Source organism: Amyelois transitella, chromosome 7 (assembly GCF_032362555.1).
Source record: "Amyelois transitella isolate CPQ chromosome 7, ilAmyTran1.1, whole genome shotgun sequence".
Classification (NCBI taxonomy): domain Eukaryota; kingdom Metazoa; phylum Arthropoda; class Insecta; order Lepidoptera; family Pyralidae; genus Amyelois; species Amyelois transitella.
The window spans coordinates 7,693,276-7,720,132 of record NC_083510.1 but is presented as its reverse complement, the minus strand read 5'-3'; the positions used below and the strand labels follow the sequence as shown (position 1 = coordinate 7,720,132).

The window sequence follows — 26,857 nt, the reverse complement described above, 5'->3', positions numbered from 1 at the left end:
CAAAGTCTCTAAGAAACTAAGAGCATTGCGTAATCACGTCTCGTTAAGAAAATAGACGTGATAATTTATCACGTTACTGATTTAGTTACAGTACCGAAGAATAGAGCGAGGGAAAGTGTTAACAGCATTATACTTAACGTGGAGGCTTCGGATGAACTCCTCACTGAAACAAATAAGACTTGCTATATAAACGTGTAAAGAGAAAACGTGACTGAATGACTAACTAATTTAGTATAATTTTTAGTAGTAAAGGTAACGTAAAGTTAACAGTGAGGTAATTTATAGGATAGCATAGGTTTAAATTTGTTAACAGTTTACGTCAAATTTGATGAAAACGATAATATGAATATATAATATTGACATAAAAATTGGCTACTACAGACACAGATTTATACAATGTGTCCATAGTATAAAAAATGTAATAGTGTACGAGAAATTTATTTATGCGGAGGTTTGACACTTTATTATGCTATTGCTCTATACATAATACATAATATGTTATGTCATTATAATATTGGTTGACTGGAAGAAATCCCGATTAGGATAAGTCCGCCATTGTACCTACATATTTTTCTAAATCCAATGACTGTTTATAATTTGTTTTATTTATTTTAGATGCAATAAAGAGTTAACAAACAAACAAAATACCTATCAGTTCACTAAAGAGGCCAACAATTAGCTACTAAGACAGATTTATACAATATAAGAACCTTTCTTCATATAGAACTTTCAAGGAGTATCGATCGTGAGCGCCCTAGTTGCTACAATTAACAAAATAACTCCAACTCGTTCAATTGTCAATTAATTGACAACGCCGAATTAATTATTTGAGTGCTTTATTTTATGGTGAATTTAAACTGATATGTTTAATTTGGCATTTGATTGATTACAGGATGACTAATTTCAGTAATTGCCTGTTTTCAGGGTTGTGTAGCCAAAGAGTAAACACGGAACACTTATAGTTTCGTCATGTCCGTCCGTCCGTCCATAATATCCATTTTTTCGGTGACAATGAAACAAGGCTGAAAATTTGAAGATAATTTCAACAACCCACTTACAAATTTAACAGTATTATTTTGAAAAATAAAATAAGTAACGCCACATATACGCCAAATACATTATTATTAGAAATCTAATCTTATATTAAAATCTATTCGTATACATGATTTGAACACCGAATACCTTGCATAAGGTATTGTTTCGAACTCCGAATTTGGTTAGTTCAATTCTAAATTAAACTTATCTGCAGGTGCAACTACACTGTGTAACTTAAGCATAACTATAATAACTCGCAGATACTGAATCTCTATTGTATCTATCTATAAACAGTAATAATATTGTAACTAGTTTCCAGATTTAGTTTAGTATTTATTACCACTGTAACCCACGGTTATATTCCATATTATACTAGCATGTTATCGCATGATAAATGAAAAATATATGTTTCTCTGATGTATATAAAGTTTAATACTGTAATTAGGTGTGATAAGTTGCATCCAAATCAGTTCAGTGCATTTTTAGTGATACATTTACAAATATTCTTAAAATATTCATAATGTATGATAAAAGGATAACTACACTTTTGAGGGTAATTAGTAAATCATTCTAAACACGCTTACTAAATCCCGACACTTTATGTAGAAAAGGACCAATCCATATCTTTCCCACGGATGTCGTTAAAGGCGACTAAGGGATATACTGATTTTGGGATTCCTCTTGTAGATGGGCTAGCAACCTGTTCGAATCTCAATTCCATCATAAAGTAATTCAGCTCAACATGGCCTTTCCGTTTTTTTCAAGATTGTTGGCTCTGTCTATCCCGCAAGGGATGTAGACGTGACTATTTGTATGTATGCAAATTGCTTACCAAGTAGCATAGCCTCTTTACTATCCGCTAGCTGACTGTTCCCGACCACAGCTTCACTTCCTTCCCGCCACGCAGGAGCCACCCTCGCTGTGCAGCGCACTTGCATGGTCCTTCCCACAGGAACTCGCAGCCCCAGGGCTGTCGACATGAGCCCGTGCTGATGCTGCATCGGAGGGTACTCCACCAACAGCTCTGGATCAGTCACCTGTAATGATGCGCTGTTGAGGAAACCAAGCGTCAACATAACAATTAGGGTTACGTTGTTTTTCCCCTCATGTCACCTATAATGATACGTTGTTGAAAAACTAAGGATCGACATATCAATTAAGTAGGTCACGGCGCTCATTCGATAAAAATTTTTTAAATATACGTCTTATTAATTTTTCAGATCGTTATCTTATTCATCATCAGAGTATTAGGTTTTTACGCAAATCGACCGCAGTCTGATTTTTATGACCTTTTTAAATGGTAAAACTAACAATAATTAGTTACTGTTGAAAGCTTAGCCAATCCTTGTATCCTGGTTATATCAGTTGTTCATCTAAATCGAACTTTATCTTTAGTTTAACTCACTGGCTATCAGTTATATTGTCTACTTTCATATCTCTAATACAAATGTTCATATTTAGTCATAGCGAACACGAAATAACGGGATATAAATATAGAAATAACCCAAGCATTTTCCTGAACCTCATTCTGTTGACGGAAGGAATTCCGCCAATAGTAAGACGCATATGGGTTGATACAGTAGGTCGGAAAAATCACTAGTGATTTGGCTCGAGAGAGCCGATAAATTCTAAGGAAGTATCTCAAAGCCGTTCACTGGAGATATCAATATAAAGTTAGAGTAATGGGTCTATAATGTAACATTTTGTGTGAATAGAAGTAGTATATTCTTAGAATTTATCTGAATTCAGGTTGAATGCGACTTATGGGGTAGTTTATAGTTCACATTTTTAAGGAGAATTTGAATTCTGTATTTAAGTTTAAATTTTAGGGGTTTCCGATATAATCCCACGGGAAATAGAGTATTGATAATAACAATTGTAAATATTTTTTTCTTAAGATTAAATGAATTATCGGATCGAACTTAATAAGTAAAGATATTAGCTATAAATTTTAATCTCAATTCTTTCATTAAGTCAAACAGTTTAACGTGGCCTATCTGTTTTATCAAGACTGTTGGCTCTATCTATCCCGCAAAAAATATAAACATGATTACATTATGTATGTATTAGCGAGAACTTATAACAACTTACAAAGTTTATAAAAATATTTTGTTTACTTTTGTTCATATTATTTATTGAATATTAATTATTGAACTAAAATTCAAAATTTTTATGCAATAAATTCCTAATAAGTGTTACTTATTAGGATTGAATGTTGTGTAAAATTATGAATTTAAGTATCACTTATGAGGAATTTATTGCATGAAAATTTACTAATTCTAATTATTAGGTATTTAATTTACTATCTCTTATTATTATTTTAATTCGACAAAAATTTGCCGCATTTTTATTTCTATTATAAAAATATATTTAAAGCAGGAGGTGTCCTATTGCGCGGAACAAGTACTGAATGTACGTGTATAAAAATTTGTAAAATGACAAGTTATCTTACATCGAATCGATGTATACATGGACTTAGGTATAAATGGAGAACCTATCCATTTAATTAAGGTTGAAGTTTCTCATTGTATTTGAAATAGCCTTGTTAGTAAATTGAGGGATCCCAAAAAGGCCTATTTCACAAACTAGTTAAGAGATAAAGCACTTTAAGATGCACGTTCTTTTAATGGAATCAAAATACACAGATTTTAAGGTTATACAACCTGTCAAAGCATACAAATAATCACTCTCGATCTCAAGTGATGTAATTATCGTAATCGAAATAAGTTTAGAGGAAAATAATCACTATTTTATCATGTTTAATGTTATTTTTAATAAATTTCTTTTCATTAACAAAAGAGATTTCTCTAAAGTGTTATATTCTAAAAGAATACAATTTTTTATTACCGGCTTTACTTTTCTACTTTTTGTATTTTATGTAGGTAAAGGATGCTACTATGCCGAAACTTTATTGCCAAATACAGCGATTAATTATAGTTCGTATGTGGACGATATTGAAACAGAATTTTGGACGTTGTTTGCAATTTCCGCACAATTAATAAATAAGGGTCAAAGGAAATTGCTAGTTTTCGATAATGGCAACGCAATAATATCTATAAATTATTTTATAAGGACGTACGCAATTTTTAAAGATACGTTATAGATACCTATGGACTATGCCCAGATATTTAATTCCGCATTCCATTGTGATTAAGTTGGATTTGGTTTCCATTTTGGTTCGGTTAATGGAGGAGTTGCTTTATGTATAAACCTCATTTGTCACTCCAGGATCGTAAACCACGTTCGTATCTATTATATTAGTATTATTACGTTTTAACTACAAACTTTGATTCTAGATTCCAAACAAAACAGAAGTTTACCGATAAAAATACTAAGTTTATTTTTTATGAAATCGATTTAAAATAGGAATATTGTACTTGTATTGAATATTTTAATCATATTGCCATTTTGACGTGATATTAACAGAAGAAATGTACTGGCACGAAATTTTATTTATGCCTCTGACTGAGCATGTTTACCTTCTCTCCATCTATGTCCCAGCTTAACACCGCAGCCGGGTAGGAGCGACTCGACGTGCAGTTCAGGAATAGAGAATCTCCTCTTCTGTTCTCTTGTTCATTTCCCGTTATTCTTGGGCCTTCTTTTGGTAAATCTGTTAAGAAAAAAAACAATTTTTAATGACAATAGCCTGGTAATTGTTAAAGATTTCTCCTCAAGACGATATTAAATACTTTATACCTATATGAATATCTTAACGATCGACTTTTGTCTTTCAGTCAGGTGATAAATCTGCCTGTTTTTACAATCGTGTTAAAAACCTTTAAGCCAGCTTGCGTTCAAGAAGCAATAACGTAAAACTCTGTGCCAACATTTTTGTAGACTTTGAGCTAGATTTTCTCATATCTAAGAATGAAACGAGCAAAATGCCATCTCAACGGCCTAAAACATCCAATAAGGGACAGCCCGACATGTAATCGCCTATTAGAAATAATCTAGGAAGGAGCTACTTGGTGCAAAACAAGGAGAGTACAGAATGGATACGACGTATGTGTTTTTTTTAGTTACTTTAGTAGATATTATTAACTAGCGTTTGCATTCACCCCTGTAGCAATTTGCAGCAAAAATCGTATAAATTTAAAAGTTTCGCAAGTTCTAAGTTCGCAGCGAACAACTAGTTAACATGAATCACTTCAAATTCTACAAAATCAAAATCTCGAGAATTCATTGAGAAAAACTCAATAGACATAATAGACACACGACATATGCCGAGATTAAACTTCCATCTGTACTCTTAACATTTTTAACTTTTGGCAAACTTACAAATGACCTCCATTCTTCCCTCTCCGGCTACAGATGCGAAACTGGGCGCCTCGGCTGAAACCTCACACCTATAGAGGCCGGTGGATTTCAGCATGAGCGGGTGTAACACCACCCTTTTGGCGTCCGACTTTTGTAACTGTAAATAAATATAGGGTTTAGAAAAAAATATATACTTAATCTGTATGTTAATTAAATCATAAAGTACAAAAAAATATAATAGTTTTATGTTAGACAAATTTAATGGACGCCCTTGAATTGTAATATTATGAACTGGGCGGCTCGGCTGAAAACTCACACCGACAGATACCATCATATTCAAAAGCATCGGTCAGTTTTAAAGCTAATGTTCATAACTTCGAAAATAGTCAATGGTTCTTGGCCGAGGTGGGATTTGATTGCGTGTCTTTTTGCGCATCGCGCATTTTAACCGAGCACTTTACGTATTTGACCATCAACGCTTTTTTACACGACTTTTTCCATCACCCACGTGTTGGATAAAGACGTATAAAAGAGAGGTACAAGAGGTAAAAAGAGCCAATATTATGTTGCAATTCAAATCAATAACATGTATTGAATACATATGTATATTGTATATATACGATGAAATAGAGAATAAACATAATACTGACGAAATACAAAAGTGCACAACTGTGTCACAAACTAAAGTGTAACATGTTCTCATCAAATTCCGAGGAACTATTCCTGTAGGTACAACAATTGTAGCAAATTGAACACAAATGTCTAATTGGAATAACTCGGATGAACGCTGCGTGACACAATAGTTCAACAGAGTACGTACAAGTAATGTGTTCCTCTTGGCTTTGTATTAATATGGATATTTTTAAGTTTACTAAGCGTTAACAATTTCAACGAAAACAATACAAACTATGGAAGGAGAACCAACGTATCTTGATTAAGTCGAGTATGGTCCAGAGGTATATTTAAATGTTAAAAATAAACATGTCCCATTTTTTCCCTCTTTCTACATCTTCGTTTGACTTTTAAGATAGAAAGAGAGATACCTTGTCAATGTTCGTGAATAAAATGTATGCAGGGATTGCGGCAAGTGGAAAGGTGTAATCTCAGCGTACCGTGAACAAAAGACGCGTGCTGTTTGATCTTTAAAAAGATAACAATTATATCTATTTCCTTAAAGTTAAATTTAACAAATTTAAGTCTCTAGTGGAACAATTAAGGATCACATTACTTCCTACTGGAATTCCCACTGAACCGGGATATAATAATTTTAATTACACATGGGAAAAGCTGCGGGCAAAATCTAGTTCACAATATAAAAACAAGCGTCACAGAGTGAAATAACAATTGTGAAGGTCATTAATCATTTGGGGCATCAAAAGGTCAACTGATTTTTGTTTCATTAAACCATATGTCATATCCACAAAAATCTTGTAACTATAACACGACTTCAAAAAAAGAATATAAATATATTCTCAAAATACTTCGTCTAGTATTTTGTATTTTTTGCATGATGTCATAAAAAAGACAGAAATGTGAAGCATATTACGGAATAAGCATGCGGTAGTTGATATAAGTATTTCGTCAATAAGATGATATTTTATTTGAGTTCATATAGTAACATTCACATGTGTAAATTAGATCTCCTTACTGCTCAATAAAGAATTGGATGGAGAAGATAAAAAGAGGCCTTCTCTAATTGGTTTCGAGGACTTATGATTTTAATATTCCTAGGCCTAAGATCTTACTAGGCATCAAACCCGTTCAGAGACTAACATAACCACTACGGAACGGAGACCGTTATCAAATGTCAATCATTTTTATTGGTATCATCGTAGAGATCGTGGATATCAAATATCATTGATCCAAAGGGAACCCACTCTCATGTGGATTGTCTGGCTTCCCTCTCAATTCTGTCCTCAAATCTTTTGTCGGTATTTTGCGAACGACATCCTCCATTGTATGCTCGGGATAGATAACGGAACTAGTCGCAAATGGAATCTCAGTGCTCAAGGAATCGTCAATACTCGCTATTACTGGAATGTTCTATTACGATACTGATATGTTTTTATCTCGATTGAAGTTTTAGGTACGTTTTGTTAGATTATTGGTGTAATAATATATTTTAGTGTATTGAGGTTAGTTGTGTCCCTGTGCAATGTTTGCGGAGGTCGGATAGTCGCATTGTGAAAAAAAAAAAACTGAATATCTAATTCAGGATCACAGTCATAGGCGCACCTCTCGCCTTTAGAGCGGTTACTACGGTGTGATTAAAAAACTTCATAAAAGATATATCTTTTGGAGTAGAATATCGAATCTGAGACCTTCAAAAAAGAAGTGGGTTCACCACAACACAATGAGTCAAATTTATCGAAGTGTGAAGTTTGCTTCGACTTTTACCAAGTTCCAAGTAAACTTGTAACAGGGCGCGCTGTAAGGCCATGTTGAAATATTCATAAACGCAGCCTACTTGGAAAGCTGTGCGTTTGCATAACCCATTAAGGGGGAGCTATATACGAATGACAAATGACAAAAATGAACCTTTAGGCTCACATTACTTGCTTTCGTCAGCGGTTTTAGTAGAGTGAATGCTGTTTATTGCATCGTTATCAAATAGCTCTCAGGCGGTTTCTGTAGCGCAATAGTAAGCATAAGGTGCATGGTCGGGCTTCATATCCGGTCAGGTCATAATAGATGGAAATCTCGACAAATGATTTCTTAACTAAATGAACTTGAGATTCTTCTTTATAGTGACGGGCTAGCAACGTGTCACTGTCTAAATCTCAATTTCATCATTAGGCCATCCAATTGAAAGTGGCTAATCAGTTTAATTTGGACTATTAGCTCTGTCTTCCCTTTATGTAATAAAATAAGATAATAGTAACTCCCTGTGTATTCCCGTGACTTTGTTAACAGTAAACCTGTTAACAAAGTCATGAGAATACACATTTTACGGTTTTGGTTTCGTTTTTTAACTTAGTAAGAGGGTTTATTCCTCCAGTCGCCTCTATCGAAATTCTTGGATAGTAATGTTTTAATCCTATTCCAAAAAACTTAGAGAAACCCACACAACCTTCAACTTTTGCCGTAACATTATTATAACAATATTATTCTTTGATGTTACGAATCATGAATTCCTTATTACCATTAGGTAGGTACCCTAAAATCAATAATACACAATAGCGGTACAACAATATTATCACAGTAAACAACATTCGACGTGACTCGCCCATAGTAGTAGCTTCAAAAGAAACGCCTCACCTTGTCGGTTCTATAAAATATACTGCTATGTGTGTAGTGCTAAGGGTACTCACATCGACTTTAATCCCTTCCAGTTTGTATGCATGCTTCACAGGATCATTCTGGGGCATGTACCGGTAGAACTCCTCGTTATCACGGTACCATTTCACGGAGTATAAAGTGTCAGTGCCAAGCTCGTAATCGCACTCCAGCGTGGCCGTTTGACCTCTCACTCGATATGTGGGGATAGACACACGAAGTATGTTTAGCAGAAGGGACTCTGGAACAAGAGAAAATTTGATATTACATACATACATACATATGGTCACGTCTATATCCCTTGCGGGGTAGACAGAGCCAACAGTCTTGAAAAGACTGAATGGCCACGTTTAGCTATTTGGCTTAACGATAGAATTGAGATTCAACTAGTTTTTTTTTCAAAATTTGATATTAATTGTTGGAATTAACAGTTTGTTCGTTTAACCAGTAAAAATTGACGCTAGTATTATTTGCTATGAGCAAAAGTTATTTAATGGTAGCGAAGAAAAATATTGTGTGCATTACATTTCTCCCGCGATCCCAAATGGTATAAAATAATAAAAAAAACTACCTATCGTTTTTTTTTGCATAATTAATTTTCGATCAGATACGCATGTGTCATACAAAATTTCACATTTCTTTAACACTAGAAGGGCCATGGCCGTCAATTTGACGGCAAAATAATTTTGATGGCTAATAACTTTTTGTCTGTATTTCAGTTTGTATTCATATTTAATGACTTTTCATAACTTATGATTGTATAAGTTTTAACTTAATAAAAATAAATAAATAATGATTGATATGCGGGGTATGCTTACTCATACCTAATAAGACCGGACGCCGTCAATTTGACGGCACTTGAATACTTTGAAGTGTTATAAACAAAAGTTTTGTTTCTACCTTCTTATCTTACCTATATATTTATATGTTGTGTTTATTGACATGACTTACAGTTTCAACTGATTATTTGAAGAGAATTGTCGTGTGTTTATTTTATAATGAGTTCCAATCGGCGTTCCAAACAGCTCTCGAGTTTAGAAATAGAACGAGAGTTATCGCAACTTTGTAATATTGAAGAAGATGACTCAGGTGATGAAAGTGGCAATGAATTATCAGTAACGCATTGTGATAACGAAGATGAAGACTTTCAGCTAGACCAAGAAAGTTCTACATCTGAGGATTCAGAAGCCGACATTCCAACTGAAAGTCATTTCGACAGTGAAACGCAGGACAGTAATTTACACAGCGAACGTGGTATACGTAGAAGTCGTGGCAGAAGACCTGGATCCAGCGGAAGAGCAGTGCATTCGGGAAGTATAACACGTGGTGGGAGGCAAGTCAGAACGTCATCATTACCCGAAATAGGTATGAGACAAGTGGCTAGTGATGGCACTGAATGGACGTGTATTCCTAGTTTTAGTGGTGGAACGACGGGCCGTCGAAGTCGGCAAAATGTACTGAGAGAAAACCCAGGTCCCACTCCATATGCAAAGCGGTATGTAGAATCCAAAAAGTTATTACTTCTTGGCGTCTTTTTATTCAAGAATTTATATTACGACGCATAAAGTTGTGCACTGAAACTGAAGCACGTATCAAATGTCAAGATGAATCGTGGGAAATTTCTTTAGATGAATTAGATGCTTTCATTGGACTGATTTATGCACGTGGAGCTTACAACATGAGCCATTTAGACCTAGACATTTTATGGTCCTTAGAATGGGGTCCGCCAGTTTTCAAAAATACTATGAGTAAAAATAGATTCAAAGAAATAATAAAATATTTACGATTTGATTTGAGAAGCACGCGTAATACACGTTTATCTACTGACAAATTTGCAATGATTTCTGATATATGGAATAATTTTATAGAAAATTGCCAAATGTGTTACATTCCTGGTGAAAATATGACTGTTGATGAGCAGTTATTTCCATCGAAAACACGTTGCCCTTTTTTGCAATATATTGCGAACAAGCCTGATAAATTTGGAATAAAGTTTTGGTTATTAGTGGATGTTGAGAGCAAATATCTGTGTGGGGGTTTTCCTTATTTAGGAAAAGATAGTGAGCGCCTAAGTAATATGTCGTTACCAGAACATGTTGTTATGAAATTGTTACAACCTTACCTCAAAAAAGGTCGGAACGTTACAACGGATAATTTTTTCACATCTCTAAAATTGGCAGAAAAGCTTAGATCTGAAAGTACAAGTATTGTTGGAACAATGAGACGGGCAAGACGAGAAGTACCAGCGAATTGTAGAAACATTCGTACAAAGAGATATGAAACCTTTATACTGAAATCGGCAACAAACACAACCCTAACAATTTATCAAGGTAAACCTGGGAAAAATGTCATTGTATTGAGTACATTACACGAAAATATACATATTGATGCTGAGTCAAAAAAAAAACTACCGGAGACTACAATTTTATAACGAAACTAAGGTAGGCGTGGATATAATTGACCAAATGGCACGAAAATATACTGTAAGAGCTGGAACACGAAGATGGCCAGTCCACGTCTTCTATAATATTCTAGATTTGGCCGCCATAAATTCATGGATTATTTATCGCCAAGTTACAGGTGAAAACATTTCTCGTCATAATTATATTCTACAACTTGTAAGTGAACTTCGCGCAGAGTACGTGAATAAAAAACAAAGTGCATCAGCTTTTCAACGTTTGGATAACATAACTATTGAAGAAGAACAGCCTTCTACATCACAAAAAAGACGACAATGTCAAATTAATTCAAAATGTAAAAAGAACCGCACTTGTGACTTATGTACTATTTGCCAGAAAGCTGTTTGTGGTCAATGTGTAAAAAAAGTATTTAAAAAAATTATTTGTAATAAATGTTTTATGTAACTAATCAAAGTATTTAATTAAAAGCATCAATTAAAATTCGTAATTTTGTTTTTATGACACACATAGGTACATATTTCAATCATATTTTCTCCGTAATTATCATATACCGTCAATTTGACGGTCGCGGTCTTTGAAGGTATGCAATTTCCCCGACCCTTCTAGTGTTAAATGGTCTGAATAAAAATCTGCGGAAAATCGAAAACATAAGCTTCACATTTATATAAATAAATAAGAACATACAACTAAAACGACTGTACTTTAATAATTTATGATTTTATTTACCAGTGATAAAACATATTCTAGTGATTTTTTTAAAATAATCACTAATTACTCCTTTATGTTACAGTACATATTGTCATAAGGATCAACAATAAAAATAATATTTATAATTAACTAATATTTATGAGTGAGAAAGAAAAAAAATATCTTAATAATAGTCCTAGGGATACATTAGAGTCATAAGCTTCCAAGAAGAAGTATGAGATGCATATCACTGAAACCTTCTATGTCGAGAAGACTGTACAAGAAAATAAAAAATAAAATTGTAAAAATATATAACTTTTTATGTTTTGGTTTAACCAAAGATGCAACTCGTAAATAGTTTCGTAATTTGTACCGCATTGCAGCCACCTGCATTCATTCGAGATTCATCCTGATTAAATTTCAAACTTTCCGTATAATTATTTTGCTAAGTGAAATGATTGTGGTATTTACTTACTCAGAATAAAGGAATTGTTGGCTTATTGTTCATCTTATGTGATAGTTTTCTTTGTTTACAGAATATCTTAATTCAGTTTGTAAATATTCTTATCAAAACAGAAAGTTTACACACTTTAAAGATTATTTTATAATAATAATAAAAAAAACTATTCTAAATTACAAGCTAAATACATTATTGTTTAAATTTGGACCCCTAGGAAGGGTTCCCATCACGCAGGCAGCATTCCCGCGCTGTATTGCAATAGCAATACGCTGCGCAAGAAAGCTGCCCGCGCGAGGGTCTCCTGTTGCCTCCCTCAGGCGTTTGCTGAGCGCCTTGTGGAGCTCCCGCGCGCCCTTGCCCCAAGGACCAAGTGTCTCGACACCAAACGGTACGAACTCGTACTGGGTGCCAAGACAACTGTATTTATTGGTCTTGAAGCGCTCCCGGGCGTCCGCCGCCGCACCAGCCTGTTTACTGGTCGCAGGGAGGTAGGACGCCGCCAGCGTATCTGCGCAAGTGGCGTCCCAGACCAGCGCGCGACCCATGCGCCAGGGTATCAATGACATCCCGTCGGGGCGCTTGCCATCGTCTCGCACGATCTGGGGCTCAAGGGCCACGGGGACGTCGGCGCTGACAAGCGCCCGTCTCAAGATGTCATTGAGAGCAGCATGGCGGGATTGGCGGCCGGCACCCGAGGAGCAGGCAAGACCATGGTGACCTAGGCGATCAACAGAAACCCCACAAGAGGCACAGCTGTGGTCCACACAGACTTCAGCCCCGACTCTGAGACCGACAGCCACGCGAAGAGTTAGGGGATTTAGAAAAGTTCCTAAAGCAGGAGATGGATAGGCATGAAGCCAATGTCCGGACTCTGGTCTGGACACGGCTAATAGTCTAGCCCTATCTCTGCTAAAGGAATTTTCCAAAAGAGAACTGAAAATAAAATTAGATGAAATGGAATCCCAGGCCCTTTGGCTTTGTAGCTTGGAGGGAAGATTTGGACTCGGTCCGGTTAGCCAGGCATTTGTGGCCTCATCCAAGCACGCAATCTCGTAGTTTGTAGTCGCAGGGACCTTAAGAATATTACCTACGAGATTAGATGTGCTGTGGATAGAGGACAAGAAAGCCGGCAGGGCTACACAAGAAATTTTTCGGATTCCTAAGCCTCCATTCCTAATTGGAAGGGAGGCTTGGGTCCATGCCTCTTCGCCAAAACTTATGTTGAGTATTAATTCAATTTTATTTTTTAAAAGTTGATCAATAGGTTGGACCAAAGTGGGGTATTTCCAAATAGGGCAACAACGGAGCAGGTAAGTTAATTTTGGTATGAATAAACAGAATTTTAGAACGAATAACGCAGAGTGACTGCTAATTTTGGTGAGGCGGTCCGAATAGTCAGTGAATTTTGAAATTGATTTACTAAGAAGGGAAGGTATGGCCTCATCAAATATCGGTGAACCAAGTAGGTAGAGACTATCTTTTGTCAAAATTTTAATATTAGGGGCTATGTTATTAAAATTTTGAATAATTTGAGATGCCAAAGATGTATTTAAAGTTTCAGAAATATATAATTCACATTTATCAAAATTTAATTCCAGACCAATATTAGAGAACTTGTTTTTTATATCAATTAAATCTTTCAAAACTGTTTTAAAGTCTCCACCTAGGGTTCCGTCATCAAGGTACCATACGTTTAATTTTGAATTTAAACCGTGAATTATTGAGTTAATTGCCAAACTGAAAATAGCTGGACCGAGGGGATCACCCTGCTGACAACCCGTGGCCGAATCAATCTCATTATATTTGTGTACTAATTTTGAAGGAGTATGGAAGATTAAAGATTATTTGTTTGTGTAAAATTTCAAATTTTGCCGTGTGGTTCCTGGCACCAATACAAAAAAGAATAGAACCACTCCATCTCTTTCCCATAGATGTCGTAAAAAGCGACTAAGGGATAACTTGGGATTCTTTTTTAGGCGATGGGCTAGCAACCTGTCACTATTTGAATCTCAATTCTATTCTCTCATTAAGCCAAAAAGCTGAACGTGGCCATTCAGTCTTTTCAAGACTGTTGGCTGTGCCTACCCCGCAAGGGATATAGACGTGACCATATGTATGTACGTATGTATGTAAAATTTAAAATTGGTTGAAGCAATTATATGGCATAAAATTATGTCTGTTCATTTTCAACAAGGCGTGTATATTGACGTTGGGTATTTTTGAGACTTCATATATTTAGTCTCAAATAGGTAAAACAATAAAACTAGTACTCGTGTCAATGAAAAATGAGTCAATGGTCACTTGAATAAATAAATTTATTATTAATGTAATTTGGAAATAAAAAAGCCTAAAAAGCGAACATCCTGCTGGTAAGCGGTTACTGCAATGTAAGGTTGTGTTTTAGAACCAGTTTGAGAGTAAAGAGGATTTTGAGGGCTGTTTGCGGAATCGTTTGACCCACTCTAACTGGGTAACTCTCGACAGTTGAGAGCTCCTTATTTTGAAGAAAGATTCGCTGGAGAAGGGAATTTCTTTTTAAATAGCCAAGTTTTGTTGCAAAATAACTTTTTAATAATTTTTAGGTGATTAGTTGAAATTACCTATTTTAAATGTAGCAAATTTTTTTAATTACATTCATCTAATTATTACTAAATGATATTTTGATTAGTACAAACTTAAGCTGAAATACGAATAACCAATATTTTAGAAAATATATAAATGAATGAACAGCTTTGCTCATGTACAAAAGATAAGGTAGGTACCTAATTCATAAGGAGCACACGTTGAGAGGCACGAAATTGATGTAAGACAAAACTAAAAGAGTGACACAGGACCTTACTCGTCACTATTACGGATCAAACTGCGTATGTCTCGAAAAAAGGAGATCTTAAGAGTACCCCTTTTCGTCGGAATAAGTCTGAGAAACATTTAAATTTTCATAATAATTTATTAAGCACAATCTTTTGAGACTACCTACGAGTATATATATTTAATTTATATAGTCACAACCCACTTCAGACTTCGCACAAAAACTGTTTAGAAACACCTCACGGCCCCACCTCAACTGCAAACTTCGTTATGGAACTTCGTCCCTAACGTACTACACGTAAACATTTCCTATTGGAGCGGTCGCAACGACATATTTACTTTAAATTGCTTTGATTGGGGCAACGTTGCACGTTTTTGCGAAACTAAGGTAACGGTAACTATATTTAGTTAGCGGAAAAGATTTTTCGGGTTCGCTCAAGAAGAAAAGAAGATAGAAAGAGAAGAAGATCTTCGATCAGCCTCCGTAGCGTGGCACGCGCAGCGCTGTTTTTATCACGCGAAAAGCTATCGCTGTTTCGCTTTTCATTACGACATGGACGGTAAACGGTAACGGTGGATGGTAAATGAGACATAGAATTGCATACCCCAGGCTCCTCTCCAGAGTGGTGAGGATGCAAATGGAATCGGATGACGTGGAACTGAATATAAGAATAATGGGAAACCGCAGCTCCGATGTTAATCTGAGGTTCTTATGCTCCTGTCCGTAGAAACTTGGCTTGCGCGATTTAGCATAGAGATGTCGCCATATGTCTATGACTAAATCATGGCGTTGGAGGGCATAGATAAATAACTTGCTATATTATGAAAGCAAAATAAATTATTATTTGCAGGTGTACTTAGGTATAAACATGTCCTTTGATATATACCTACATATTTTTTATTTATTTAAACTTCATTGCACAAAATACAAATGTATAGCACAATTGGCGGACTTAATGCTAGAAGCATTATCTACCAGTCAACCATTGGGTCTTACAGAGAACTTAATGTGGGGTTAAACTAAATAAATATATTTATACCTATACAAAATATAAAATAAAATAATTATAATATACATACATAAAAACTACAATAGATAAACAATATACATAAATAAATAGGTGCAGCGATTACCGAAATGAGTGAAAAGGCGATATTAAATACCTTCGCGAATCAAGAAAAACCCGTATACCCGCGATTTGAAACTAGAACGACTTGGGGATGTCCTGATGGACTCGGGAAGTGGATTCCAGAGCCTAACAGCCATAACGGCGAAAGAATTGGAGGCAATACCGGTTGTGGAACTTAAAAGGATACAAGGCTATATTTGCCTTGATTTTGTGGTTATTCTTGGAAATCCTTCTTAAGTCGATGCCTATCTCATTGTTGCAGCTATATATGTGTAATTGTAGCTGAAATGTCTTTTAAAATATAGGTACACAAATAAGATAACCTTCTTTACCATAACATTGTCTCTGTAGCAAAATTTAAGTTGTAATTATATCAGAATCAACTCGTTTCATATATAAGGCATCCAGCTAAAGTGGCCTTCGAGTTTTATGAATTTAAGCTTTGTCTACCCCTTAAGCGATAAAGACAGAAATGCGTATACTTTACGGTCGGGAAAAACATCCTGACGAAACCTGCACATTCAGGTTACTGGATATTTAACCATTATCGATCCAATACGGGTAAGGTTCACCTGTAAAGGTTGCGAAGGTGAAACGGGAGTCGTTTTGTGTAAAATTCTGACTCACCTAATCCAGGATCCATGGTCAAAGGCATACCCCGGGCTGCTCTCCAGAGGGGTGAGGCTACAATCAAGGCTTAAGCCTGGAGGAATAATAGGAATGCGTATCACAAAATTAACTTCGATTTTAAAAGCCAAAACAAAGAAAAGGTATATTTAGTCGTCCCAACACCTGCTGCCACTTAAGTACCTATAGTTTTTTTATTTTTTTTTTTTTTTATTTATTATCATTCCAAAAAAAAAAAACATCAATTACAATGGTACACATAATGCATTAGGTTAAAACCACAAAGGTTTGTTGTGTACTAATGCAGTTAAATACATTTCAAAGTTTTGTTGACAGTTTCATACGTAAGAAAAAATAAAATAAAATAATAATAAACAACGTTACTAAGATAGTTAGGTATTTAAAACATTTTCACAAAAAATATTTATCCATATTTTCTACAAAATACTCTTTAAGCTTTCTTTTAATATTTTTTGTTGTAATTTTATCGTTAAGATCACGCGGAAGATCATTCATTAATCTGGGCAACATATAGCGAGTAGTCCGCTGGCCGTACACATTGTTCGCACACTCCGTTCGCAACCGGTTTTGAGCGACGGCCCGCGTATATACATCGTGTTCGATTTTATTGTGAAATTCTTTATTAAAATAGTTTTGTTTTAATAAGCTGTATTTAATATTTATTTGAATAGGAAGTATCTTACAATGTTTGAAGAGACCTAGCTCACTATCCTGGAATTGATTTTTAATTTTATTCGAAACAATACATTTTAAAATTTTTGATTGCAATCGGTAGATGTTGTTCAAATGTGTATTAAACGTTCTTCCATAGCTACTAAGACCGTAAATGACATGGGATTCTGCCAGAGACTTATACAATAACAGTCTGACTTGATAGGGGATACGTCTTTTTAAGATATTCATACTTGCTAGAAAGTATCTAAGTTTTTTACAAATTATATCAATATGTAGTTTCCAATTTAATTTACTGTCAATAACTAACCCGAGGTATGTATGTGACTCAACTAGTTCAATTTGAGGGCATTGGCAGCTATCTGCATCGTGTTTGTGTAGGCACGAGTGGCAATGAGCAGTTAGAGTTGTATTATGTATCTCAGACCTTATATACGGCGACTTAATGTGCAGTAATTTTGTTTTATCTGCGTTGAGCACGAGACCAGCATCGTGACACCATTTACAAATCGCGTCGAAATCTTCCTGAAGACGCAAATATGCCTCTTGAAGGTTCTCGTTGCTTACCACCAAACAAGTGTCATCTGCAAACTGGTAACATATGCTACTTTTGACACAGTTATTCATATCATTGACGTACGATAGAAAGTGCAATGGTCCAGCCACCGATCCCTGTGCTGTACCTTCTGTGACGTACATGGTGTTACTGGTTACATCAGCAATTTTTACTACAAAAGAGCGGTTTTTCAAATAGTCTTTGTTCCAGCCTAACAAAGGCCCACGGATACCACACGATTCAAGCTTTTCAATGAGAAGGTCGTGTTCAAGAGTGTCAAATGCGCGTGAAAAATCTATAAAAAGAACAAGGATATGTTTTTTTTTCATTCATACGTGCGTTAACTTCATCTGTGAACTTCGAGATAATATCCTGTGTGCCCTTACTTTGTTGAAAACCATATTGGTTTTTATATATAACATCATTATTGATGTAGTATTTGTGTATTTGTTGACAAATATACTTTTCAACAATTTTATCAATGCTTGAAAGAAGCGTAATTTGCCGATAATTGCCGTAATCATTTGATTTCCCTTTTTTTCTTATTGGTCTTACACATCCTTTTTTGAGTTCATCTGGATATATCCCCGTTACAACACTTTGATTGACTAAGTTAGCTATTGCCACTGATGCTCCCGACTTAACAATTTTTATGTCCGACACACTAACGTTATCAAGCCCTGGAGCTTTGTTGGAATTTAGATTTTTTATAATATCACAAATATTTTCTGCTGTAGCTTTCTTATAGAGAATACTAGTATCACGAGGGATAAAATACGTATTTTTAGCAATTTTGTCTGACAATTTGTTGAGGATGTCTTTAATGACTTATTGAACTCCCTAGCAAAGTTATTAGACATATCTGATATCGAGATACCTTGAGAATGAAAAGCATTCAGCACTACTTCATCAACAGAATTTTTAATTCGGCCCAGCATCTGATTAATGATCTGATAAACTTTTTTAATATTCCTAAAATTATCCTTAATTTTGTTCATATAATACGAATTTCTATTGTGCTCGAGAACTTTGTGAACTTTATTGCGTATTTTATTATATTCTATTCGTTTTGCAATATCACGTGGGTTCTTTCTCCATAAATAAAATAGTTTGTTACGTTTTTCGCATAATTGGTTAATGTTGTCGTTCATCCATGGTACCCTATACAATTTTTTACTCTTATAAATTCTATCAGTCGATGCAGAGTCACGAGCGTTTGTGAAAGCTTTTATTATAAATTCATAAATCTGCTTTGGGCACTTCATATTATTCGTATCTGTCCATTTTACTTTAGATAATCTGTCCGACATTATTTTGTAATCTACACATTTTTTATGAACGTCCTGTATATGCTGCCTTTGTGCGATGTCGCTTACGCAGGCGAACAGAATTGCGCGGTGATCCGCCAGTACGACATCGACCGCCGCCGAGTACGTGTCCAACGTGGGAAAACGACCGAACGCATGATCGATGCATGATTTAGTGACAATATTTAATTTTGTTTCTATTCTTGTATATTCGGTGATTCCACACATCAGACCTCGCTCGCTCAGTGTTTCCAAATATAAGTCTGCAATAGGTGATGGCTTTTTAATGTCAATATTCATATCACCTATCAAAATTGAGTTACCTTCCACATCAAAACTTGAGATGTAATTGCCCAGTTCCTTAATAAATAATCTTTTACGTGCGTCAGAAGATGGCGGCCGGTAAACTGCACACACAACTATGTTTTGATTTTCTATTTTTACAGTGCCAGAAAGATTTTCGAAAGTATAAGTTTTATATGTTAATGGTGTAAATTTAATGTATTTTTTGGTGTAATAATACCTCCGCCTTTTTTCTTAACGCGTAGTTGTGAGTGCATGTTGTAACCAGGAATATGATACAATTGGGCGATATTATCAGATATGCCAGCCTCCGTAATTACAATTATGTCTATTGGGGAAATATTTTGATCAATTAGCTGTAATAATTTGGAAAAGTTCTTTATCATAGATCGTATATTAATATGTAGACATACAAAAGATAAGTGTTTATTGCTAGGTAGTTGTTTAAAAAAATAGTTGGTAGACAAACAATTAGTAATTTCTATTGGTTTTATAGGTTCCATACAAATATATTTAAGATAGGTATTTTTAATGATAAGACAATACACAAATAACAATTAATACTAATTAGCACACACCTACAATTCATTTAATATTATGTTCGATATCCTGCATAGATCTTATATAAATGATTTTACTGTCATTTGTTTTTCGAATACATATTTTGCCGTCTTTGAACCATATAAACTTGTGTGAATTTCCTAGCTTTTGCTTAGTATTGTATAAAAGAGATTTCATATGCCTTGTTAGAGCTTGCCTCACAAATATTTTGCTGTCTATCTTCTCCCTGGGTGCTTCGGGTAGAATCGATTTAACCGTCAGCCGCTTTTCCTTACTAGCTGCAATCCACCTACTTTGAGCCATCTTTGTCTTCAACACTACTAAGACTGGGCCCGGTTTATCCTTTCTGCCAGCCAAACGCTGGACTGATCCAACGTCCATCTTGTCCACTTCTAGTTTGGTGGCAATGGATGACACCACTTTCTCTACCTCTTTAAGGGAAGCTTCAGGTAATCCAGCAACTTCTACACATGTTGAAAGGGAATCTTGTTCAACTTGTCGCTTACCCTCTTCGAGCGCCGATACACGTAATTCCAAATTTTTGTTTTTATTGAATAAATCTGTATTTTTTTGTTCTAAATCTTTTATTCTTCCTTCCTGGCTTTTAATGTAACCCTGTAGTGTATTGATTTGATCACTAAGAAAATCGATTGATGCTTCGAGGTTCCCCACTTCGTCTTTAATGGTTTTTTTCAGCTCCCTGTTGATATCAGTAGCTAGTTTCCTTTGATCTATTATAGGTTGAGTATTTGGGGTGGGGTCGATGTCGGAGTCGTCCTCAGCATCGTCTTCCGGGATAATATAAGAAGACCTGCGAGAGATGTTTAGCAGACAAGTTTCACAACTCCACTCGATGCTTGCTGAGTTCCGAAGGGTACTCAGCTGTTTGTTTGTAAGCTTGGCACATTCCGGACTAGCATGAACTGCTACATCACATCTACTGCATTCTAACCCAGGCGATTTTTTAGTAATATTTTTCTTACACTTTACACATTTTTTTAGAACCATTTTTTATGTTATGTGGGCGTTATTGATTTACTAGCTAATCATTAGTAATAAAATGTAATGACATAGAAGAAATACATGTCACTTATATTACATTATTTACTTAACTTACATATGTCGTATTTTTGTAGAAAAAAGAAAAATGCGAAAGGTCAAGGGTAATCAAAACTGCGAAACTTGCATTAACAAAGTAATGAATGTGGATGAAGCAGAGGAAGTGTGTAGGGATCATGGCAAGTCGAAAGTTGTAATCATTATCATACAAGAAGGGTAGACCTTCTTTCCTAGGAGGGTCTAGGAAAGAATTGTATGGAAAAAATAATTTAAATATCTATGAAACAATGATACTGATAACTAAACATGACAATTTCAAACAATAATAATTTTATACATAAATCTTTCAACAACACAATAACCTAGTTTTTCGTTATTGCGAACTAATTAATGTTTTGAGTTATAAGTTCTTAATTGTCTCTGATTGCCTTTAAATAAGTAGTACAATAATAAAACCGTTTAAAAAAAGAAATATATTATTAGTACTCAAATGAAACTAAGTATTTTCTAAGTGAGATATAATCTAGGTATTAAGTAATTTTATCCGTAAGTCCAACTAAATCACAATACTCGTAATTCTCAATATGAGACTATCGCAAAACATACCGGTGTATATACCTATAAAGGATAATATCCTGGAATATTATATAAAATTTCAATTTCCTGTTACTGATCTGTTGTCTGAAATTATTGCGTTTTCTATGAAATATTATATAGCGCTTGTTATTTCGTCATATTTTCTCTTTTTGCAACTGTCTACTCTACAATGCTCGTGCATTTTCATTCTGGTACACTTACGTCTACTTATCTATGTATATGCATACAGATACCTCGGTAAAAATGCATTTTCTCGTTAATAATAAAAGGCAAACGATTTCGCGTTATAGAAATCTATTTATTTTAAATAGACATAGACTTATTTGCAAAATAGCATACAAGGTATCGCTTTTTGATGTCAACATAACTTATGTACCTATGTGTAATATATATTCTACCGCTTCTAAAGCGCAGGTCTTGAAAAAGCGGCGAAACAAACAACACTGCAGGAATTTCGCCGGACCTCAATTTACAAATACAGATCCGTGGACGAATACACATTGTCCACATTTAAAATAATAGTGTTTAAAAATAAGATTAGTGATTTCAACACAAGTAAATAATAAGTAAACACGCCTGAGTCAGATAATATCCTTTTTATTGTAATCATGATTAGGTATTAATCTAAAAACGTAACTTTGATTTAGAGTAAATAAATAAGCTACTACTTACTTATACATAACTTTATAGGAATAAATAATACTTACATAAAAATTGGAAAATGTAAAAAATATTTTATAGTCACTCCAAGACGCTGACAGAGTAGTACTACAACTTACTATCAGAGTATATTTCCCTTGGGCTGAGGACTGGACTTCGAAACTATAATTTGTAGCTGAAATAACCCTGTTAACTATAAACGAACTTTGTCTCCCTAATCTTTGAGCTTAAGGTAACTGTTTTAAAGTATATTATATCTTGGAGTATCACTGGCAAGCAGACTAAATCAAAACTTTGGGGCGAAATTGGAAATTCTAGAACTAATTGCAATTATGAGGGGATTATATTTTTATACATTAAAAATATGTGAATTATTACGGACAAAGATGCTGTTTCTAAATCTTCTCGTTGATAGAAGTCAAAATGGCAGTGATTCATATCACTTACTGCAAGTTAGTTTGTTTAGAGAACGTATTGTTAGGTATATTGATATGTCGTTATAACATCGAGTTTAAAAAGTTAAATGATTTGTTTTTCGTACTAAATAAGGATGGAGCTTATGACTTCGTATTACGGTTTTCACAATGACAATGCATTACCGAATATTTTATTGAATTTAAAAACAAATCATTTTACTTCTTGATAACGATGCGGCTAATTCTGATCATAAGTAAACTAAAAAAAAATAATTAACTGTTTTAAGAATGTGGAGATGTAATCAACCGTTGTGGCAAACGTATTAAGAATAAAATATTCACAGCAACCCTTCTGGCTATCGAATGTAGGCCAAAACGTTTAACTAACCTGGCCCAATTCAGCTCAGAAATAGAGAAACATGTAGGTAGATGAGGCTACATAGAAAAAGATACTACATTTGTAAAAAAGACGTAGCTATGAAACTTTTCTAAAGGACGTGTTCTATATAGAATCAGAAAAAAAGTGCTGATTTGTGATGCTAGTCTTTCTCAGAACAGTCCACCAATGGTATTCTTTAAGATAAGATTAACTTTATCTTATGTTAACGGATGACTATATAATAAAACCTCTCGAGTATAATATAAACATTGCACAAAATTGCAATAAAATAGGATTAAAAAAATGTTGTGAAGAACTATTCCATGAAAGTACCTATTAAAAGGAGTTTCATAAAACTTACATAAATAATTCAATCACTAATAGTACGATGTACAATGTAGTGTTTAAACTTACTCTTTGAGTAAAACGAAGAAGTCAGTGCCCAATGGTTTAACTTTGGTCGTTCATTCAAACTACAGACATTCACCGCAAGTGAGAAATTGTGGGTTTCGTCTAGGACTTACTAGGACAACCTAAGCGAAACCTGGTACTAACCACATGTGCTAAGTTACAGAATGTGTTGAAGTGGATATAAATGATCTCCAGCCCCTCAAAACTATCGCTGTCACCATTTCTCGTCATAAAATAAGCAAAATAGCAATAAGTCTTCGCTCAAACAGCTATGAAATTAAAATTTCAAGAGAAAGAGTGAGATCACTCCTGAAATAGCGATTCTAATGTGGGAATCGTCTGTTCTATAAAACCCTGAAGAGTGACTTACCTATACTGAAATACTGGATTATGTTTATACTTCTATTGACTTTAAGAACATATGTTTTGAAAGATGTATAATAAAATAAAATGTATCAAGCAGTAAAATCGCAATATATTTTTAAAATATGCTTTCCTTAACTTAATGTCACATTATTAAAAAAAAAAAAAATACGGCCTTAAAACTGCAGTCTGTTATGGGTGAAAGGCATAATCAAGACTACTTATAAATCTCATTCATTCATTCAGCTGTTACGGTAAATGATAGAATTGAGATTAAAATGATAGTGACAGGTTAAATATCTACCTATCGTTAAATAAATCTAACGTCAATAAACAAAGACAAAAATGTATTTAATAACACATTTGATTATAAATTCATATTTTAATTAAAACCAAATATTAGAGAACACAGAGTTTAGATGATAAACTCATAATTCTGAAACTAATATATTGTTTCAGACATTCCTTAAATCAATATAGTTCTACATTTAGCGCAGACCTACTCTCAGTAATTAGAAATTATTAAAAGACGCAAGTGAACTCAAATCAAAGAGAGTAAGTACTTACATACGTAATAAAATTAAAGTTGGATTGCTAAAAGGTCTAATTAATCTCTTTTGTAGTTCATTTAGTAGTTAATTATTATCCATAGAAAAGTAATCTTTTAATTTCAATTATATTTAGTTTTGATTAAAGTATCTTTTTAAACCATTCTACCGAGCTGTTGTTGAAGAGAATATAAAAAATATGTGCTAGCTGCTTCTTTTCCCACGCAAAATGTAAAAGTCAATCAAGAAGAGGGTTTATAAATTTTGGATTTATTTTTTGGTTGAACAACAAAAGTATGGTTAGAGAATCGAAAGGCTTAACTAGAGGATTTTAAAAATATTATGAAGTTACATACATATATTTAGTCACGTATTTATCCCTTGCGGGGTTGACAGAGCCAACAGTCTTGAAGAGACTGATAGGCCACGTTCAGCTGTTTGGCTTTATGATAGAATTGAGATTCAAATAGTAACAAGTTGCTAGCCCATCGCCCAAAAAGAGAATTCCAAGTTTATAAGCCTATCCCTTAGTCGTTTTTTACTACATCCACGGAAAAGAGGTAGAGCGGTCCTTCTTTTCTTTTTTTTTTCAAAGAAAACTCAGTGAAAATATACAATTTTATTCAAGGCTTTTTTAATTATTAAGTTATTTTTTTTCAATGATAGAGGGAATCCCTAAAAGAAAGTGAAAGACTAATTACCGGCTTCGTACGGGTGCAAAATTATAAATGTTATTATACATAAAAACCTTCCTCTTGAATCACTCTACCTTTTAAAAAAAACCGCATCAAAATCCGTTGCGTAATTTTAAAGATTTAAGCATACAGACAAACAGACTAAAATAGCGACTTTGTTTTATACTATGTAGTGATTATGCATGGATGTACATGTGAGAATAAAACAAAATTAAATACTAACAGATTTTACATTTTGATATTAACCATTTGAGATGAATTTAAGATCGTTTACTTTATTTCAGCCCCTAATTTCCATTTTCACGGAAATATTGGAAAACCCTAGTGCACTCATGGACCGAAGAAACCTACAAACTAAGTCGTTTGTGCCGTGAGGTTCCCGGAACCAATAGAATAAAGAATAGAACCACTCCACCTTTTTCTATGGATGTCGTAAAAGGCGACTTCTCAACTCTTTAATTGAGCCAAACAGCTGAACGTGGCCTATCAGTCTTTTTACTGACTGTTTGGCTGTGTCTACCCCGCAAGGGATGAAGGCATCATTATATATATGTATGTTAGTAGACTGTCAGGACATGATAGATAGATACCTATTCTCCTACTTCAATCACTTCAAATAAGGATTACTTCGCTTTGCTGATTAACATCTGCGTGTAAGTTCAATATGCAGATGTTTTTAAATTATATTTCTAAAAGAGTTTCATTCTAATAAAAAGGTAGTCTTTAAAACAATAATATAAATGCAAGATCTGTAAAATATTTGTCTAAAAACAAAGTTTTTAAGTTAAGTTAATTATTTACTTAAGTACTTAAATTAAATAGTTAATTTCTGTGTAAAAATACGTTGAAAAAAAGTGTGTACTCGTATAATGGGACTAATCGCCAATTGACTAATCGCGAATCGGACCAATCGTTAATGCAACTTAATGCAAATTTGATATTTTTTTAACATTGAATCAAAAACATCATAAATATTGGCGCCCAATGTGACTTGACTCTGTATATACTTTTTAATACTAATGTTGGACAACCTATTTATATATTTAATAATGTGTTTCTTGCGACAGTATCCATAATAATCAACTCCGCCTGTCCTTATTTATGACGTCATAATAATTCATTTATCATTTATTTTCGACAAAGACACACGACAATCACATAACACATAAATTATGTAAAACATAAAAATTACCTTTTACAAGCAAGCTGAGAACCAGCAATAAGACATACATCCTCATAAATGTTAAACCAATCGTCACATATCACAGATTATTCAATACACTGTAGCACTCGCGAAGTCTTCGGCTTTAGAGTTCCAACTACGGGAGCGCGCGCGTATTATTTTATTCTCCTGACACACCGCACGTCCGCTTCTTGTGCCGCCATCTGCACAACTGAGCCTAAGTTCTGTACTTGACTACCCCGCACCCAGTCGGGGTCACAGAAACCCGTTTATATTTTCATGACCTTACGGGACAAGTCGATAATCGCTTTTAGTGCACAAGTTTTAATATTTAAACTTAATTGGGACATGTGAATCGTTTATAGTTCAATTGTCAGGTTAACTTTATGTATGGGTAAACTATTTTAGGTACTATTATGATTC

The 26,857-nt window shown here is 34.4% G+C and overlaps 1 protein-coding gene across 1 annotated transcript; it reads right to left on the bottom strand.

The window, feature by feature from the left end:
• LOC106131385 (uncharacterized) lies at window positions 1-26,555 on the bottom strand. Its single transcript, XM_060945290.1, has 6 exons — window positions 26,444-26,555; window positions 8,607-8,812; window positions 5,317-5,452; window positions 4,515-4,648; window positions 1,868-2,072; window positions 1-163 (listed from the first exon to the last, which is right to left on the bottom strand). The coding sequence occupies exons 1-6, from the start codon at window positions 26,487-26,489 to the stop codon at window positions 69-71; spliced, it is 822 nt and encodes a 273-aa protein (XP_060801273.1). The 5' UTR covers window positions 26,490-26,555; the 3' UTR covers window positions 1-68.
• Between the last annotated feature and the right edge of the window lie 302 nt (window positions 26,556-26,857).